This window comes from Rhagoletis zephyria, unplaced genomic scaffold (assembly GCF_001687245.7).
Source record: "Rhagoletis zephyria isolate East Lansing unplaced genomic scaffold, Rhagoletis_zephyria_1.1 Rzeph_scaffold_00238, whole genome shotgun sequence".
In the NCBI taxonomy this organism is placed as follows: Eukaryota; Metazoa; Arthropoda; class Insecta; order Diptera; family Tephritidae; genus Rhagoletis; species Rhagoletis zephyria.
Window position 1 is genome coordinate 52,220 of NW_016157322.1, and position 21,519 is coordinate 73,738.

The following is a 21,519-nucleotide window of genomic DNA, read 5'->3' on the forward strand; positions in this document are numbered from 1 at the left end:
TCGCGAGTGGTGCGTAGACCAGAACATAGCCGGAAGTGGCACCAGCCAAGGCATGTGTTGCATTTGACTGATGTCACATTCCGGTATATTCTGTTCTGGCACACGGAGCAGATGGTGTGGGCAACCAGTAGCTGCTGGTTGGCTCGCGCTCGCGAGTGGGACCGGCCGGTAGGTTGTGTGGGAGGGGTGTGTTGGGAGGTTTGCTGTTGCTCAGGGGAGCTTCTAGGGGCCGTGCAGGCTCTTCGGGTGCTAGGTCGCACCCGTGCATTACGCGAGTGGGTAGCCGTGGAGGCTGATTGTGCCATTTGGCTTGAGCAACAGGGAGCCACAAAGTTTGTGGTCCACTCCCGGTGAGACCTAAGGCCAGAGCAGGTTCTTAGATGACTCCACCCGTTGCAGGAGTTGCACCTAACCGAAGTCGCACGCTTCTGTGCACACTCAGCTATTGCCGAATACATTTCAAATGTTCACTTTGAATAAATATTTCGGAATTATTGATTCCAAATAACATGATATTATTCGGAAGTTTTTCGGTTACGAATATTAATCTAAATATTAAAATTTAACCGAAACTGGAAAATGCAAAGCTACACAAGCACAAGTCATCAAGTGTAGGGATGCCAACGATGCATCGATATTTTTGAAACATCGATAATATCGGTTCAAAATAAGATGTTTGCCATCGATGTTTACAATTTTCCAAAATCGCAAAATTTACGATACATCGATGACAGTTTCAGCGATGTTTTACATCTACTTATGCTCCTAAAATTTTTTCACTGCGCATAAAATGTATTACTTATTCTTTTGAGGAACATTCAGAAATTCCGAGTTTACTCTTATCTTTCGATATTAAAAACGCTTACTTAGTCATTAAAAAGGACCGGGATCCCATTGAAATTTCAACTACATTGGGCCTTGGAACTTTAGGCTCAGCGAACTTACGACGGCAAACAATTCTATTCCATTTATAGGAAGGGAAAAGGAATGGTAAATAAATATACATCCATATGTCAGTATTTTTCTAATTGAATTACAGAGAGTTGGCGCAGGTCTATTCTGCACGTTACCGAAGATTTTGTAACCGGAAAATTGTATTACCAAAAAATGTTACCAGTTCTTGTCACCGCGATTCTAGGAACGTTGGTAATGCAGTTAAAATATTCAGCAATTCAGCTATGAAGAATTGTGCAAATCCTGGCATTGCATATTTCACGGGGCAATAATTTGTTACCAGCTTATGAGATGGTAACAAAATTTACCGGTTACAAGAGTATACAGAATGCGAAAAGGGTTTAAAAATTGACGGGAACTTTATTTACCGGTTACAAACTTTTTTTTACCAGCGCAGAATAGACCTGTTAGTGTGACTACAACTTAACAAATTTTGAAACATCGGAAATCATCGATATATCGATATTTTTCTGGCGATGTATTTTAGCATCGGTGTTCATTTTTCCGATGCATCGAAACATCGATGTGTCGATGTTACTCCCCAAAATTTGCATCCCTAATCAAGTGGCAAATCAGATATTTGGTCATTTGCGTAATTTTTATTTGGCTTATGTAGCAGCATTGCGTTCATACGATTTGGCCACCAGGGTTGTTTTTGATTTGCCACAAGAAGGCAAATATTGGGCTTTTCTGATAAATGACAAATGAAATTTAGCGTTCACATGATTTGTCTATGAATTTGACAAATTTTTAGCCAAATGTACAAATCGTGTGATCTCAGCTTTACACGAACAAATGTGTAAAATCAAATTAGTAGCCTATGCCAGAGTAGATACTTTAAGTACAATTGTACTTTTTTCAGTACAGTTAATTTTAAAAAGTACAATTTGCCGATTTTAAGTACAATTTCCACATCAAAAATACTTTTTGTACCAAACGCCCAAATCTCTGCTAGCACTTCGATTCTCAATCCGTTTACATCTAAGTAATTGGACATACCTATATTTCATATTTGCTACAAAACGAACTAGTGAACTGTAATTTTGTATGTAAAGGTGATTGTGAATGGTAATATTAATGTTGGGCGTTATGGTGATTGCGATTTTTTATCACCGGCGGGTGAAATATCCCTAATCGCTATTTATTTTGAAAAAATCTTTGGAAAAGCAATTTACCAAATGACGATGCTGCAGAAGATGAACTAATTGAAGTAATTCGGGGTTGAAAGTAAAAAATATTATGTAAATCTCATGCGTTGAAATTAAAAATTTCTATTGTGGGTTTCCATTTTATCGTAAGTGATTTTATTTTATGTGATTTATTTTCATTTATATAGACTGGCCTACATACTATATTAATTTTGTATCGTTATCGTCTTCATCTTTCACAAAATTACACGGTCACCCGGTTTGGGCTATTTATTTAATTTTTTCAAATTAATTTTAATTCTTTTTATATAAAAGTATAACTCATTGTCTAACAAAAACCTTATACATACATCCAAATTTGAAAGATTGAAAAAAATCAACAAAGTATTATCAAAATTTTACAGTTTTATTCAGAATTTAAAGACATTTTTCGGGTAAACATTTTTGTAGCTCATTCTTCTAGTTTATTAGGGTGCAATTTTGAAGTATCTAAAAAAATACCGCTTGGTATTTTTTTGTTTGTTGACGGTGTTGCGCACTTTCTTTCATATAACGAATGTCCGCACTTTATTTTAATTTGTTTTTATTTAATGAAATTTTCGAAATTTAGATTTACTTGCATAGTTTTTTTAGCTTTACTTTTATAAAAAAAAAAATAACTAAAACTAATTTGGAAAAAAATAAAATAAAAAACCGGGTGAGCTGTTAAAAATGTGGAACAGTTTAATTTGGTGGAACTTTCTGACAAAACCGGCTATGACGTTATGGGCTAGTTGAAGAGATCTCAATGATAAGGTACGTTAAATTAAGTCTACACCAACTGAAGCTGTACAATGAATTGAACAATAAACACACTACAGTAGACAAACGAATTGTTTTTGTTTGGTTGAGGGAGGTAATGTATTGACGGAAATGGTGAGAAGTACTATTAAGCACAAAAAGTTAAACTTTTTGTCATTAATTTAGTACAATTTAAAAATCTTAACAGCCGTATTCTAACAGTTACAAACCTTAGATCATCACTGCTGTGATTTCTACTACGTCTCAAAGTTCGCCTCTGCAACAAATTTGCGCTACAACACAAGTTTTTAAGTTTTTGTATATTTTTATAGCACTTAAAATCGATTTTTTGTGGCACATTTTTCGGCGCAGTAGAAAACCCCAACAGTGATGGGCTAAGCTTTGTGCCTCTGTTTGAATAGAGGGGTAAATAATATCAACACTGGCCTATACTCGGTAGAGACCAAAATTGCCGACACAAATAAGGGTTAGTATATTTTCAGAATGTTCTTGTTTTGGTGGGAATTATTCATAGTACTTTTTGGAATTGGTATGAGTACTCATTTCCACGAATTGTTAAGGCTCATGACTAAGTACACCGATTTTATTACACTGTACAGCAGTTAGCTGGGTATTCGACCAAACCAACTTTTTTAAGAGGTTGAGGAATAAGTAAAAAATTCATTTCTCCGTTTTTCGAAGTTAGCCTCCGTTGGGTCTTCGAAGCTCGAAATTGGACCTATTGAAAAAAAAATTACTTTTAGTTATTATATGTAAACTAGCCAATGCCCGCTTGCTTCGCGGCGCCTAATCAGATCTTTTGCGTTGGCCAATACAAAAATAGCGTTTAAAGGCAAAAGCGATATGTAAAGTGAACGTCTTTAGTTTAAACTGAAACGACTAAAGAGCAGAATCCTCCTCACACATAGGCTAAGAATAGTAGCGCTGTGATACCATATGGAATACTAATCCCTTTCGATGTCATGCGTTTTACCGATGGTCTTATTTCCACCTGTGAGATCTCTGCCAAGCGTGCGTAATATTCTTCTCTGATCTTGCAACTTCAACAATGATCCGATGTACCATGTAAGCCAATAAAAGCCCTTATAAGGAAAGTAAAGAGCACAGATGAGCGTTTTCAGTTATAGGAGGGCTAAGAATCCTCCCACATTGACTAAATGAGTCGTGTGATCTCTTAAATATCGTTCATATGAAGCCATTGATATACCTACCGTGTTCCTTTTCTTACGGATGTGGTCGAATCTTTCCTTGGAAATTTACCACTTTTACAATTTACCTTAATATTCATGAACTGGTTTCTTTGAGTCTCACTACCCTGCAAAAATCGCGACTACTCCATGCATGCGTGTAAAGAGTACTCCCTAAGGACTAAGGAGTACTCCAAAATTAACCACAATTCATATAAAAAATATGGTCCAATTATCATTGCGATGTCCTAGGGCAGGAGTGGAGTGGTCAATAAATGGAATTTAATGTTCATAATTCACTGGAGCCTTCATTTCTCAACCGATTTGATTAATTATTTTTTTAAATGAAAGCTAATAAAATTTGCAAGAGACTAGTTGAGCCCAATTTTCGAATTTTTATTTGTTTGTATTAAATTTTTTAGTGCAAAGTGCATAAATTGCGCCAATTTTGAAAAAGACCGATTCTCCTGTTCCAGCTAATAAAAGATTCATAATAAAAACTAGTTAAAAACAATTGTAGGGTTCTCCTAAAACAAAAAATTACTTAAAGCGTAATAATTTGAAATGTTATAAAAAAAATGTTTCCAAAAGTATTTTTTTTGANTAATAAAAACTAGTTAAAAACAATTGTAGGGTTCTCCTAAAACAAAAAATTACTTAAAGCGTAATAATTTGAAATGTTATAAAAAAAATGTTTCCAAAAGTATTTTTTTTGATTTTAGTTTTTATAAAAATTTTGGGTATGCAGTTTTATAGATTACTAAATTTTAGTATAATAAAGTGCAAGTTGCAAGTCGCTAAAAACTAAACTAAAAACTAAAAACAAAAAAAATACTTTTTGTAACATTGTTTTCATAACATTTCAAATTATTACTTTTTAATTTATTTTTTGTTTTAGGAGAACCCTACAATTGTTTTTAACTAGTTTTTATTGTGAAACTTTATTAGCTGGAACAGGAGAATCGGTCTTCTTCAAAATTGGCGCAATTTCTGCACTTTGCGCTAAAAAATTTAATACAAACAAATAAAAATTCGAAAATTGGGCTCAACTAGTCTCTTGCAAATTTTATTAGCTTTCATTTCAAAAAATAATTAATCAAATCGGTTGAGACATGAAGGCTCCAGTGAATTATGAACATTAAATCCCATTTATTGACCACTGTGCAGCGCCAAATAGCGGGTCTATTTTTCGCATACGTATCCAATTTTGTCGCTGTTGGTATCACAATGGATTCCAAACTCAATTTCAACCATGATATTAATGTTACAGCCAATAAACCCAAAGGTGTTTCTGCATTTGTAAAGCGATGGTCAAAAGAGTTCAAAGATCCTTAAGTTACAAAAGCTCTTTTTACCACTTTAGTTAGACCTATACTAGAATACGGGTCTATTGTTGGGAATCCCCGCTACCAAGTTCATTCAGAAAGGATTGAATCAATTCAAAAACAATTCTTGCTTTTTGCGTTGCGCGATTTTAACTGGGATTCAGACTACAATCTCCCCCCCTTTCACTAGTCGTCTAAAGCTCATAAATTTGCCTACACACGCAAGTCGTAGAGAAATGCTAGGTATAATATTTATGGTAAAATTAATGACAGGCTTGATTAATAGCCCGGCCCTTCTCGCTGAGGTAGATTTTAATGTTCCCTCTCGAGTGTCAACACACTTTCGACCTCTATTTTTGAAGCAATGCAAAATTAGTTTTGAACTAAACGAATCATTCCGTGGTTAACGAAGTTAATCCTGTTGCCACACAAACAGTCGCAGCATACGCGTCTTGGCACCCACGTCACTGTTGACAGTTACAAGTTTGATTTCGTTTATTTGCGAACCAGAATTAACAGCAATAATAATGTCAGAAATCCAACGGAGAATCACACTTGCTAACAAGTGCTTATTTGGACTGAGTAGGCAATTGAGAAGTAAAGTCCTCTCTCGTCGTACAAAGATCACACTCTATAAGTCACTCATCATGCCTGTATGGCTCGGAGGAATGGCAATGAAAACATCTGATGAGCGGATGTTGGACATTGCGAGAAAAAGATTCTGCGAAAGATTTACGGACCTTTACCCGTTGGCGATGGCGAATACAGCAGACGATTTAACGATGAGCTGTATGAGCTTTACAACGATATAGACATAGTGCAGCGAATTAAAATTCCGCTGGCCATGTCGTTCCAAAGGACAGAAACGCTCCTGTTTTGAAAGTATTCAACGCGGGCCGCGATGTTGGTAACAGGAGAAGAGGAAGGCCTCCTCTGCGCCGGAAAGACCAGGTGGAGACGGACTTGGCTTCACTTGGCATTTCCAATTGGCGTCAGTTGGCGCAGAAGAGAAGTGACTGGCGGGCTGCTTTGGACTCGGCCAAAATTGGTTACAGCGCCAATAAAGAAGGAGAAGTGGCAGAGCGTGCAAAGGAGCGTGCTAGTATTTGTTAGCTTTCATTTTTTATTTTCGAACCATAAAAAAGCAGTGACAAATATACAAATATTGTTAAGCGGTATTGCCATTTTGTAAAATTGTTCGTGCTTGTGAAGCTTTGTATTTCCTATTTTGGTTAAATTTTAATATTTAATTTAATATTCGTAACTTTAGTGGCTTCCTGGCGGTATATAACTTACTTAATAGCGAAATTTCTGCTTAATTCTGTTTAGTGGATAAATTACTTTTACAAAAGTACCAAACCTTCACATTGCAGACAACGAATTTTTAGATTTTTGCCCAATTAGGCGGCACTGTGCGCCGGGTATTTAGCATTCGGCATCGCCCAAACTTAGACTTCTTTACTTATTTTACTTAAAATGATATACTTATACTCACTTTCCAACGTGATTTGGCGAAGTTCTTCTTAAGTTGCTCAGAGACGGTGCCATGAATATTTTTATTACTCGCAGCATTGCCAGAAATCCTGTTAAAAAAAGGGGAAAACGTGTAGTCCTTTATAAATATTCTTCAGTGTCTAAAAATAATTAAGAATAAAGATAAGTAAAACGATGGTACAAAANACCATGACCTTAGTTGGACGTAGAAGAAATTTCATTTGAATTTGATTCCTAGTTGAGTTAAAAATGGCAACCGAGCTAGAAACGAGACAAACCATTTTGCACGAGTTTATAAATGATCCGGCCTTAAGTACACGTAAAATTGCTAAAAAATTAAAGAGTGCACTATTCGACAGTTTGCAGGGTTTTAATCGGTACAAATAAGGCCTGACAGTTACGAGAAAACCAGGGAGCGGGGGTTAGCATGGTCAAAGTGATAAAAACAGTGCTCGGAAGGTCCTCAGTGCGTTTTCGCGAGATCCGAAGATTTTGTCGCGTTATGTTGCAAAATCCGTACGGAGAATGCAGTTTTTCGTATAAAAGGTAAAGCGGAAAGCTTCATTGAGATGTTATACAGCTCAAACAGCGCCAGACAGAGGCGCAAAGTAGAATGTTACAGCGAAATCCCGCATTCGGAAGTTGTATGAATTCTAAATTAAAAAATACAACTGCATTGTTATGGACTGTGAAACCTACTGCTATAAGAATTCAAAATATATTGCAGGTCAAGATTTTTATACTGCTGCAAGTCGTCAAGATGCCCCTGAAAGTTGTAAGCTGAAAATGAAGTCCAAATTTCCAAAAACCACATGGTTTGGCAAGCTATTTGTTCCTGCGGCCGTAAGAGCTGCACTTTTTCCCATCCGGGACAATGAATGATCAAGTTTATCGGGATGAGTGCCTCAAAAGGCGTCTTCTGTCATTTATCAACAGATAAGGAGTAGGCCATCGTTCTAGGCAGACATGGCAACCTGCCACTATGCCAAGGACACATTGCCGTGGTATAATGCAACATCAATTTTGTACCTCACAACTGCAATCCACCCAATAGCCCAGAGCCACGTCCTATTGGGGAATATTGGTCAATTGTCAAAGGAATCTTGAAGAAAACAGGTGAAAGAGTGAAAATTATTGAAGAGTGCAAAACAAAGTAGTTGTGCGCATCGCCTAATGTCGATGATGCAGTCGTGCAGAACATGATGGCGCGTGTGCGATGAAAATACCAATCACTTGCATATGGAGCAAATAATAACTAATATTTTAACATTTTAATAACATCTAAACTTCCAAGTTATATAATACAAAAAAAAAATAATTGCAAAGCCTTCTAGTTTGTTTCTGGTAGTAATTTCTAAGTGTCGCAGTTTTGGTGTGTTCACCCTTTAGAAATGATCCATAACTTGCAAAACATGTTTCGTTTCCACAAAAATAAAGAGAACACTATTAAATTGAAGAAACAGTCCATGTCCAAAAACCCCGGAGGAACATATTTTGAACGAATTCGGAATATCTAAGGTGGAAAAGAAACCAACCTTCTATAAGGAAACAATTATAGGAAAAGAATTTTCTTACACTGTATTCATGCCTCCGCTAGCAATTTGTGATGACATCATTTAAAAGCAGCTAAGGAGAACGACGACACTATTTGTTAGATGGCACATTCAACGAGCCAATGTGCCAAAATGCGGGTATAAACAATTATTGGTTATTTAATATCGGAACCGAGATCATATAAGTTAATTGATTGGTTTTCACACACTTTTGAAACACAAATTATATGCCTTTGTACTGCATACAAGTTGTTGCCCCAAAACACAGCGAAATCTTCCAATCAGGGCTGCCAACTATCCTTAGGGGAAATGTTTAGTAGCGCTCACATCGTTTTTGGGGTGGGGCGCGGAGGGGGAAGGGGCGGGCCCCTCAAACTCCCCTCACTAGAAAGAGGACAGTCCCCGCTTTCTAAAAAGGCGAAGGCCCCCCTTGGGCTCCTCCCGCAGGCCCCTAGGCAACCGTTTGAATAAGGGGGAAAAACGGAATTTTCTTAGGCAAACTGAGCAGTTTGAAGTGGAATAGGACCCAACTAACAGAAACCGTGGGATTTTTTGATAAAAGAAATTATGCCAAATTAGATATCGGGCGATTTGAATAAAGAATAAAAAAGTTAATTAAAAGTAGAAAAAACAAGTTTTCATAAAAAAAATGTTCTTTTTAACAAATGTATTTTTGCGTAGAACTCCTTTTTGCGTAGGCAGCCTTCGGCCGCACTTAGGGGTTATAATCCTCAGGCAGTAGAATTCTTCTTTCTGTGTTGCCAAAGAAGGGGGCTGAACACCTTTTACAGATAACACCTTTCTGCGTAGGCGGCCTTCGGCCGCACGTAGTCCCCTTTCAGAGACGTCAAGTCTTGCTTTCAAGTCTGCTCGTTCGTTGGCGAAGGAGGTGGGAAGAGAGGGGAAGAGTACAGATACCTCCGTACCGTCAATTCGTTTCAAGTTTCTTGTCTCTTTTGATCTTTTCGTTGCTTCCCATTTAAGAACCAAGGACTTGAATTCAATTAAAGTTGACGCATGTGGAAGCAAATAGAAAACACAAAAGAGAATGCGAAAAAAAATGCTTTCAAGACTTGACGTGTCTGAAAGGGGACTTAGGGATTATAACCCTCAGGCAGTAGAATTCTCCTTTCTGTGTTGCCAAAGAAGGGGGGCTGAACACCTTTTGCAGAGAACACCTTTCTGCGTAGGCGGCTTTCGGCCGCACTTAGGGATCATAACCCTCAGGCAGTAGAATTCTCCTTTCTGTTTTGCGAAGAAAAGGAGCTGAACACCTTTTCAGAGAACAGCTTTGTATAGTTTTAATGCTTACTGGGTTATATCCTGTCTTCTTTTGTCTCTCATTCTTTTGCATATTTTGGAGTTTGACAACTGAACTCCGCCATTTAACTTGCATATGCAACCAAAGTCAGACGCGTGATTTTGAAGGTGTTTTTATTTAATGAATTGTGATTAATTGGTTAATATTAAAGTCGTAAAGCAAGTTATAACTAATCGAGTAAAGTGTAAAGTGAAGGGGAATACAAAAATGTATTGGTTAAGTGGCTGCTTTAAGGAAAATAGGAGTGATAAATGTACGCTAATTTCCGAATTTTACAAAAAGGGCATATTTCAAACCCAATTTGTAAATAAATTAGTGACCAAAATTCACAAAAGTGAGTGTTAAAATAATGCGTAGACCCTTGACTACAAGTGTGTGGAATTTTTTTTGGATCGGACCACCCCTTTGAACGGAATAGCCCGAAACAGTTGTGAGCGCTACTAAACCCCACCCATCCTTAGTTATGCGTTGCCATATAAAGTAAAAAAAAAGTGCCAAAATGTGCCAAATAGAAAAATAAAAGTGCCAAGAAAGGTGTCATTTTTTTTGGCCTTTTAATCATTCACATTTGGCAATAAAATAAAGCCACATTTTCAAAACAGAAGTGCAATGATAAAATAAGATAAACCAGTTGAATAGCCTTTACAAATTAGAAAATTTTAGTTGAAAAAAAGAAGTGCACGCAATGGATTTCACAAAACTGAATTGAAATGTTATTTTTTTTTACAAAAGTGCCATTTTGGCACTTTGTGCCAAATTGAAAAATTAAGTGCCATTTGCAGTGATCGGACTTCTACCACATTGTGGTAGATCTACCAATTTTTGGACCATCCACTACATCTACCACAAAAGGTCTGAAATCTACCACATATTCGCATTTTTGAGTATGTAGTTATAATTTAGCTCCACATGATTTTATTTATTTATTTTTTTTTTAATTTTAAGGGCCAAAACGCTAAACACTATGTGATAACAAGTAGATACACGATATCGAACTGAAAGTATCGATATAGTACTCATTTAAAGTATCGCTGAAAAAATATCGGCTACCCATTAATATCGTAATAAAAAGACTCGATGTTTCAAATATCGATACGAAATTCGTTTCCTATTACAGAATTAACACTTTGCACTTTAATAAGTACATCACGGAAGGCACGCCACATTCTGCGCTTTAAAGCGCAAAATATTTCCATATTGCATAAATATAAATTCCAAAGTAAGCAAGGTTATAGCACGACATAGATTTGCAAGAAAGGCTAAGGCTAAAATTCATGTTTTCTTTGCGTTCAAAATTTGTTTAAAAACAATATTAACTACAAAGCTTTCAATAGAAATTTAAGTACGGTAACGTCACCTCAGATACTTCGGCTGATAAAAAAGCAGATTTTACATTTTGAAATTTTGAAAATTAACTTTAAATATTTCAGATATTACTACAAAAAGTTTTATACAAATAGTCTTGTCCAATTCCCAGAGTTTTAAATTTTGACGTTTTCATTTTATTTTTTAACATTTTGTCATACAAATGTATCATTATTCACATTACCTTTGTTTTACGGTTTGATACGATACAAGGGTTCTGGTACTCGATTCCAAAAAAATATTGTTTGAAAACTATCGATATCGAAAGGCAAAAATATCGGTATGGTATCATATCGTATCGAAATTCGTGTCTCTAATAACAAGAATGATAGTATACAAGATTTAGCATTCCCGGCGGGGAAAAGATTTCTCTAGTAAAAGTAAACAAACCCGAATGGGAGGAGAAAACAAACTGTCAAACAGTGAATTTTCTCAATTTCTCAATATTAAATTTTTAGTCCGGAAACGTGATTTTATTGTTTTAAATTGCAAAATATAGAACTAATAAAGAAAATGTAAAAAATCGGCGACTTTTGTGAAAGTATTAGCACATTACAGTGTATCTAAAGTTTTTAAGGCGTGGTTTACTTTTACTTGAGGATTGTCAAAATCGGCGAAACCCAGGTTAAAAGTTTTTTCCAGTCTAAAAATAATTAAGAAAAAGATAAGTAAAACGATGGTACAAAGAAAGTCACGAAACAACATGAAAATATGTTCAGTATAGTTCCGTTTGGTGACAGGTAATAAGGTCAATGGAAATAAGGTCAATTGACTTTATTTCCCACCCTGGTACGAAATAAAGTCAGTTGACATTATTACCTTTTCAAAAGCGAAATAAAGTCAACAAAAATTTGGAAATTAAGTCATTGACGCTAATTCCTCATTCAAATGGAAATAGCGTCAACAATGCTTAAAGTATATCGATTCAAAGAAAAAATGTTGTTCTTACAATATACATTGCCCCGTAAGTGTTGTGATATTAATCCACACACAATCATGAACTACCACCAATTGATTTTATTAAAAAAATTTAAATTACGAATATGTAAAAACACGATGCGAGAAACTAAACGCCTGCGCACAGCTGGAATACGAGAAATATTTAAGGAAAGAGTGTAGAAATGATCCATAACTTGCAAAACATGTTTCGTTTCAACAAAAATAAAGCGAACACTATTAAATTGAAGAAACAGTCCATGTCCAAAAACTCTGGAGGAACACTGAAAGAATTCTGTGTTTTAAATTAGCATATTTTGTACGAATTCGGAATGTCTAAGGTGGAAAAGAACCCAACCTTTCTATAAGGAAACAATTATAGGAAAAGAATTTGCTTACACTGTATTCATGCCTCCGCTAGCAATTTGTGATGACATCATTTAAAAGCAGCTAAGGAGAACGACGACACTATTTATTAGATGGCACATTCAACGAGCCAATGTGCCAAAATGCGGGTATAAACAATTATTGGTTATTTAATATCGGAACCGAGATCATATAAGTTAATTGATTGGTTTTCACACACTTTTGAAACACAAATTATATGCCTTTTTACTGCAGAAAAGTTGTTGCCCTAAAACACAGCAAAAATCTTCCAATCAGGGCTGCCAACTATCCTTAGTTATGCGTTGCCATATTGAGGATAATAAAGTGCCAAAATGTGCCGAATTGAAAAATAAAAGTGCCAAAAAAGGTGTAATTTTTTTGCCTTTTAATCATTCACATTTGGCAATAAAATAAAGCCACATTTTCAAAACAAAAGTGCAATGATAAAATAAGATAAACCAGTTGAATAGCCTTTACAAATTAGAAAATTTTAGTTGAGAAAAAGAAGTGCTTGCAAAGGATTTCACAAAAATGAATTGAAATGTTATTTTTTTTTTACAAAAGTGCCATTTTGGCACTTTGTGCCAAATTGAAAAATTAAGTGCCATTTGCAGTGATCGGACTTCTACCAAATTGTGGTAGATCTACCACTTTTTGGAGCATCCACCCCATCTACCACACAAGGTCTGAAATCTACCACTTATTCGCATTTTTGAGTATGTAGTTATAATTTAGCTCCACATGATTTTATTTATTTATTTATTTTTTAATTTTAAGGGCAAAAACGCTAAACACTATGTGATAACAAGTAGATACACGATATCGAACTGAAAGTACCGATATAGTACTCATTTAAAGTATCGCTTGAAAAATATCGGCTACCCATTAATATCGTAATAAAAAGACTCGATGTTCCAAATATCGATACAAAATTCGTTTTCTATTATAGAATTAACACTTTGCACTTTAATAAGGACATCACGGAAGGCACGCCACAATCTGCGCTTTAAAGCGCAAACTATTTCCATAAATATAAATTCCAAAGTAAGCAAGGTTATAGCACGACATAGATTTGCAAGAAAGGCTAAGGCTAAAATTCATGTTTTCTTTGCGTTAAAAATTTTTTTAAAACAATATTAACTACAAAGTTTTCAATAGAAATTTAAGTAAGGTAACGCCACCTCAGATACTTCGGCTGATAAAAAAGCAGATTTTTACATTTTGGAATTTTGAAAATTAACTTTAAATATTTCAGATATTACTACAAAAAGTTTTATACAAATAGTCTTGTCCAATTCCCAGAGTTTTAAATTTTGACGTTTTCATTTTATTTTTTAACATTTTGCCATACAAATGTATCATTCACATTACCTTTGATTTACGGTTTGATACGATAAGATTTCTCAAGTAAAAGTAAACAAAGCCGAATGGGAGAAGAAAACAAACTGTCAAACAGTGAATTTTCTCAATTTCTCAATATTAAAATTTTAGTCCGGAAACGTGATTTTATTGTTTTAAATTGCAAAATATAGAACTAATGAAGAAAATGTAAAAAAACGGCGATTTTTGTGAAAGTATTAGCACATTACAGTGCATCTAAAGTTTTTAAGGCGTTGTTTACTTTTACTTGAGGATTGTCAAAATCGGCGAAACCCAGGTTAAAAGTTTTTTTCAGAGATTCGAATTAAAAAGTTTTCAGTTTAGGCGAAACCTTGCAGATTTTTTTGATTTCTGTAAAAAGTTTGATCCGAAACCTGAGATCTACCACATTTTTTCTCAATCTACCACATATTTTTTCCGAATCTACCACACAAAATTTTTATTAAGTCCGATCACTGCCCATTTGAAGTAAAATAGGGCCGTGTGGCGCGCTGACGCGGGCCGCCGCGAAGCTAAGGAAATTTAATGTTTGAAAGAGAAATAATGTCAATGGATTTTATTTCGTTTTTAAAAAGGTAATAATGTCAATTGACTTTATCTCGCACCAGGGTGGGAAATAGAGTCAATTGACCTTATTTCCATTGATCTTATTACCTGTCACCGTTTTTATTAAAACAAAACCATAAATTTTGTACTTTATCCACTTATCAATTAACAGCTTAACTATTTATCATCAGATTTTAAAAAGCAAAAATGTATTGAAAAGAAGATTTATAGACCTTAAAAATGATGCATACAGTATATTTTGCTTTGCTGCCTATATGCTTAAGTGCACATTTAAGATACCTACCCCAAAATGCGCATCAAAAGCATTTCTTTTAACATTTATAAGGAAACTCCTCCGATAGATGCATTCAACATACCTGCACATTGGCGATACCTGATTAAAAATTGTGCGACTGGTATCAATTATCAATGAAATTACGTTTACCTGCACTGGCCCTACAATTACCTAATTTTACAACCTTTTATTTATTTTGCTCATCTCGCAGAACAACGAAAATGGCTATCAATTTATGTAGTTATATAGATAATTAGATAACATTCGGTAAAAATTTCGCTTGCAGTAATTTCTACATGGTAAGTGCTCCGCCAATATTTGGTTTCATAGGGATTCGGATCCCATCCTCATTGAAGTAGTAAAGAAAATTCGCTTAAGTGCCTTTTTCGGTTACGTGCACAAGTTTTTCGTGCAAAGAAGGATGTGCAGCTAAGCAAAATATACTGTATATACCCATATTTTGGTAGACTTACGATTGTTGGCTATTGCAAACATGTAATTTGGCATTTGCATTGAGAAAAGATACCGCTATTTGTAAGCTGATTACACGGTGCTACAAAAGTCATGAAATAAACCCGAAACAAAATCTAGTGTAGGTTGTATGTATGGTCGAGTACAACATGAAAATAGGTTCCGTATAGTTAAAGTCAATTTTTTTATATCAAAACACCGTCGTACTTGATGCACTTATCTATTAATAGCTTGACTATTTGCCATCCGATTTTAAAAGTCGATTAAGTTTATAAGGATTTATAGACCTTTAAAACGATGTATAACAATATATTATTGGACTTATGTAGCTTGTTGGGAGTTTTCATCGGTTAAGTTTTAATGAGCCCCTATTTTTTACATTTTTTCAACTTTGATTACACTATGCGACAGTCAAAATCGGGATGGGATGAAACCAACGGGAAATGTTATATCGGTCAAAAACAAGTTATACGTGTCCCGGCGTTTCGCTGGTTGATTATATAGAAAAACGTTATATGAACAGATTAAAGGAATTGTAATTTTTAATTTTTTTTAATTTGTTTGAGCAAAATCGGACTAGTGGTTCTCGAGTTATGTTAAAAAAAGACAAGGTGACAATTTCCCCTATATGATAGTTATATATATATATCTCGATTCCTATACGTGACCCAGCGAAACGCCCGTACACGTATAACTTCTTTTTTACCGATATAACTTTCCCCGATAGTTTGAACCCTTCCCGATCACTGACCCCTACCATTTGTCTCACAGTGTTATTGCTAATTTCAAAAATTTCTATAATAGTTGCCAAATACGTGATATTTATCTAAAAGAACATTTATTTTCGCATACATTAATACCTCACCTAATGCAATGGTATAAAAATTGTCAAGGTTAAGCAATTTAAGCCTTGAATTTATTTGTGTGTATGTACCGGACGCACATAGGAGTATTTATGCAGAAAAACCGGTCAAAAGTCAGATATACCAATTGTTGCAAAAGTCCAGTAAAAGATACTATTCCTAAAGCTAAATAACCGATCTATTGAATGGTAGCCATGAAAACTCCCTCCTCTGCTTTCCCTTTGACATAAAGTGGCGGTCAAAAATGGATGAATGGTGAATTTTTTTAAATCTTTTGGGTATGAAGTTAACAGGATTATAAAATTTTAGTAAAACTAGTGCAAGTCTTGAGCGGCTAAAAAATTGCATTGATTTTTAATCTTTTTTTTTGCTGACTGCTTGGCTTTTTCGTTTTTTTTTTTCATATAAAAAGCGAAATTTAGGAAAACTGGCGTTCACTTTTTTGTTTTTTTTTTTCGCAAGAGGTCTTGCGCGCATATTCTTCCACATTCATGTTTATATGGAAACAGTTCAAAACGCCGCACAGTGCTTCCTTTCCATATAAAATGTGGGCAAACATATAATTATGGATGGATTGAAATGAAAATTCGCTTCTTAGTAAAATTGAGGGCGTTAAATTCGAAAATGCAATTTTCGGATAGCTTTTACACTTTCACTGTAAATGCAGTTTGAAGTTGACAATTTGGGTTCTTGTGGCATTTACAAAGCTATGTACATATAGTTCGTTCTATTTTCCAAAGTGAGGTGTCAAATGACAGGGCTTGGCCTGTAGATATGCAGTAAAGTTATATTTTTTTGGAAGGGGTCGCCACCTGCTACAAATTTTATTAAAATTAATAAATAAGTTAAATGAATTAGATATTACAATTTGGGAATCAATTGGATTGGTTTTGAAAATGCTTTACCTCTAAACGACACGTGGAACATGTTTAAAAAATCAAATTCACTTTAATTAAGGGAATAAGGTAACGAAAATATGTATATCAATATGGGTATCAGACCAAAGTACAAATTGGACATATTTAGCAAGACAATGTAAGTATTTGTAATTAAATAACAAATACGATGTCGCAAATCTTTGGTCAATTATTATTTTAGTTTTACGAACTTTTACTTTACAAACAGGTGGCAACCTTCTTCGTAATATTTTCAAGCTAAAGCATTCTTGAAGCGCTTTCGTCTGACTCCCATTGGTGATACCCATCTATTTCAATAACCTAATTCCTCTAATTTCAATGGAATTTGATTTTTTTAACAGGTGGAAACCCTCTACATGTAGTTAAGAAATAAACCCATTTCATACACATTTAGATTGATACCCATCTCTTAATAAGTCATTTAACTTATTAAACAATTTTATTTTAATTTTTTAACAGGTGGCAACTCTTTAAAAAAAATAAACCTTTGTCTACAGGTCAAGCAAAAAATTAAAAAAATTATTTTATGCATTAGCAAAAAACGCATTACTGCAAAAAAAGAGCAGGTTTTTATTTCTTCTTTCGAAAGCTAAAAACCCGATTTCAAACTTTTTCGATAATATGCTGACGTAGACTTAATGAAATAATTGAACCAAGTTTGGTAGAAATGTATAAAGTGGTTACCGAGATACACCTTAATAATAATAATAATAATAATAATGATAATAATAATAATAATAATAATAATCCAGTCCAGTCGGTGCTCCTGTACGGGGCAGAAATATGGACCGACGCATTGAAAGTCAAAAAATACCGGATTAAAATGTCTTCGGTCCAGCGCAGAGGAGCACTACGCATTTCTTCTGCATGCCGTACAGTGTCCGCGGTTCTAGTTATTTCTGGCGTCATGCCAATTTACAATCTCAGTGCCGAGATAGGTCGAGCAGCTGCCGCGGCAAGGGCGCGCGAGCAACTGATACAGCAGTGGCAACAAAACTGGAACGCGAGCACAAAAGGTCGATGGACGCATTCCCTGATAGCCGATCTTCAAACATGGTTGAACAGACCGCATGGGGAAGTCGATTTCTACCTGACGCAATTCCTCACCGGTCAGGGTTACTTCCGAGAATATCTTCATAGAATGGGAAGGGTGGACTCACCGTTCTGTCACTACTGTGAAAACGTCGAAGATAATGTGTACCACATAAGGACTTGTGTCAACCCTCGCGATGGCCTGCTCTTTTGAGAGAAGGGAACTTCGGGACACTTAAAGCGACTGTGCTACGTGTGGAGATAGCGGCTTGGACCGGACCCCCATTGGAACTGACATGATCAAACAAATAACAAAAACAACTGTAATGGGTGTAGATGCTCCCGAGGAAGAATGCAGCGCATTTAGAAAGAGCAGTAGAGTTGTGCGCTCCCCGCCACAAACTCCTCTGCAGGCAAAAGCCGGCACCACGAGCACGGAGAGAGCCGTCGACGTGGTGCAGAAGGGTACACCTTCGCAAACGACAACTCCCGGCAGCCGGGATGGTGGTCATCAAACGCCAGCAGCTGCAAACAGAGACAAGCATGCCACCGCAAGCTTGGGAACGTGCGAAGGCATTGAAATGAGCAATTGGCCCAGATTCGGCTCGTCTTGAAGAAGATGCACAGTGCTGTCTCCAAGCAGAAAAATGTGTCCATGGACATAAAACCGGGTATGGCCCAAATCGAGGAGAGCCTAAATATACTAAGCTACCTCCGAGAGCAGCACCGGAAGGGGTCTACCCGTTCCGAGCTGCAGAAAACTGGCCCTGGCTCGCAAAAGAGAGCTCGAACCCGATCCGCCTCCCCAACAGGCGAGCCGGAAAAGAAAAAAAATACTACTACTAATAATAATAATAGTAGTAAAAATATTATTATTAATAATCCTAATAATAATGGTAATAATAGTAGTAATGCACAGAAAACCGTACCAGATAATCAATGGAAAACGGTTGGAAAAAGCAGAAAGCCCAAGCCAGGGCCAGCGCCAGGTGAACCCTTGGTCAATAAGGGCGAGGCGACCAGCCGCAAAAAAAGAAGAGGGTGAGAAAAAAGAAAAGTCTCGCCAAATTAATCATTAAGCCAGCTGAAGGCAAAACCTATGCAGAGGTGCTGGGAACGATACGTGGTAAGCTCCAACCCGAGAAGACGGAGACCGTAATACGATCTGTTCGGAAAACCCGCGAAGGCGGCGTGCTCATCGAAATGGAGCGCTGTGGCGACCACTCAGCATTTAAGAGCAGGTTTTTATTTCTTCTTTCGAAAGCTAAAAACCCGTACTATTTAATAAAATAATAAAAAACAACGTATTTTTACATATATTTTTTAGTAATTCCATTAAAATTTACCATTTTCGAAATTATGATTAAAAAAATTGTTTTTCTGGAATACCGCAGGGACACCCTGTGTTTAATTTTATTCCAAAATTTTTATACCCGAGCGCACTTGTGCACAAGGGTATTATAACTTTGTTCACATAACGGTTGTTTGTAACAGGCAAAACGAATCGAGATAGATATAGACAAATGTATACATAAATGATCAGAATGAAAAGAGAAATCATTTAAGCGGTGACTGTCTGTCCGTCCGTCTGTGCACAAGATAACTCGAGTAAAAATAGACATATCTTAACGAAATTTGGTACGTGTACTTCTTTAGGACGGATGGTATTGAAAATGGGCAAAATCGGACAATAACCACGCCTACTTCCCATATAACGCTAGTTTTCAGAAATACGAAAACTGCGATAATTTAGTAACTACTGAAGCTTATTCACTCAAAATTGATATTTACAATTATTTTTAGACGAAAAATAAGAATATTATAAATTTTTTGAAAATGGGCGTAACCACGCCCACTTATGATTATATGTGTATATCTTGGTAACCGCTCTACCAACTTCTCCCAAACTTGGCACAGTTGTTGACCTTGGTACAACATACCAAAGCGCTGAAACTTTTTAAAATCGGACAATAACCACGCCCACATCCCATATAACGGTAATTTGGAAAAATACGAAATCTTCGATAAATCAGTAAATACTAAAGCTAATTTATTCAAAATTGATGCTTGCAATAACTCTTTACCAAGAAATACGCTTATGGTAAAATTTTGGAAAATAGGCGTGGTCCCGCCTATATCACATACATGTATGTATCTCGGTAACCGTTGTACGAACTTGAACCAAACCCGGTATGGTTATTGTGCTTGCCACATAAAAGCAAAACGTTGAAAATTATTGAAATCGGACTAAAATTATGGCCACTTTTCATATAACGGTAAATTTCAGAAATGCTTGAAACTTCAATATTTCGAGATTTAAGGTGCAGAAAAGTGGGAAGCAGTTGCGGAATACGTGAAATTCGTACTCCGCTGCAAACGAGAGGACGGTTGTCTACTGAGGACACCAGAATGAAACGCCCCTACAAAAGAGCAGCCCCAAAGCTCTAGCAGCGCGCTCCTGCATCTGAAGACATGCAGAATTGCGGTGCCAGATGCGGGATTCTTGCGCGGGCGGTGGGAGTTTGGGTTTTAGTGGGTAGCCCAACACGCTTCGGTGGGAGTCCCACACTCGGGGAAGAAAGTATAGAGACTAGCGCTCCCGGCCAGTGCATAAAGCATTTCCCTCTCCTACGAACAAAAAAATAATAATAATAATAATAATAATAATCCCAACCCATTCCCGCCCATCCGCACGAGGGATNAAACTGCGATATTTTAGTAACTACTGAAGCTTATTCACTCCAAATTGATATTTACAATTATTTTTAGACGAAAAATAAGAATATTATAAATTTTTGGAAAATGGGCGTAACTACGCCCACTTATGATTATATGTGTATAANCTTTAAGGATTTCAGATAAACTACTACATCATCGGGAGATATTACTCGGACATTTATTGAGTTCGTTAGACATTNCTTCGATAAATCAGTAAATACTAAAGCTAATTTATTCAAAATTGATGCTTGCAATAACTCTTTACCAAGAAATACGCTTATGGTAAAATTTTGGAAAATAGGCGTGGTCCCGCCTATATCACATACATGTATGTATCTCGGTAACCGTTGTACGAACTTGAACCAAACCCGGTATGGTTATTGTGCTTGCCACATAAAAGCAAAACGTTGAAAATTATTGAAATCGGACTAAAATTATGGCCACTTTTCATATAACGGTAAATTTCAGAAATGCTTGAAACTTCAATATTTCGAGATTTAAGGTGCAGAAAAGTGGGAAGCAGTTGCGGAATACGTGAAATTCGTACTCCGCTGCAAACGAGAGGACGGTTGTCTACTGAGGACACCAGAATGAAACGCCCCTACAAAAGAGCAGCCCCAAAGCTCTAGCAGCGCGCTCCTGCATCTGAAGACATGCAGAATTGCGGTGCCAGATGCGGGATTCTTGCGCGGGCGGTGGGAGTTTGGGTTTTAGTGGGTAGCCCAACACGCTTCGGTGGGAGTCCCACACTCGGGGAAGGTAGTATAGAGACTAGCGCCCCCGGCCAGTGCATAAAGCATTTCCCTCTCCTACGAAAAAAAAAAAA

The 21,519-nt window shown here is 36.3% G+C and overlaps 1 protein-coding gene across 3 annotated transcripts in view; it reads right to left on the minus strand.

Moving 5' to 3' along the window:
• CaMKI (Calcium/calmodulin-dependent protein kinase I) overlaps positions 1–21,519 on the minus strand; it is a 316,930-nt gene that overhangs the window by 35,702 nt on the left and 259,709 nt on the right. For all 3 annotated transcript variants that reach the window (XR_001846754.1, XM_017609613.1, XM_017609612.1), the window contains one exon: positions 6,911–6,998. Coding sequence is in view for 2 of the 3 variants with exons in the window: in XM_017609613.1 (XP_017465102.1) it covers positions 6,911–6,998 (88 nt within the window). In the remaining variant the exon portion in view is untranslated. The remainder of the gene's footprint in view (positions 1–6,910; positions 6,999–21,519) is intronic.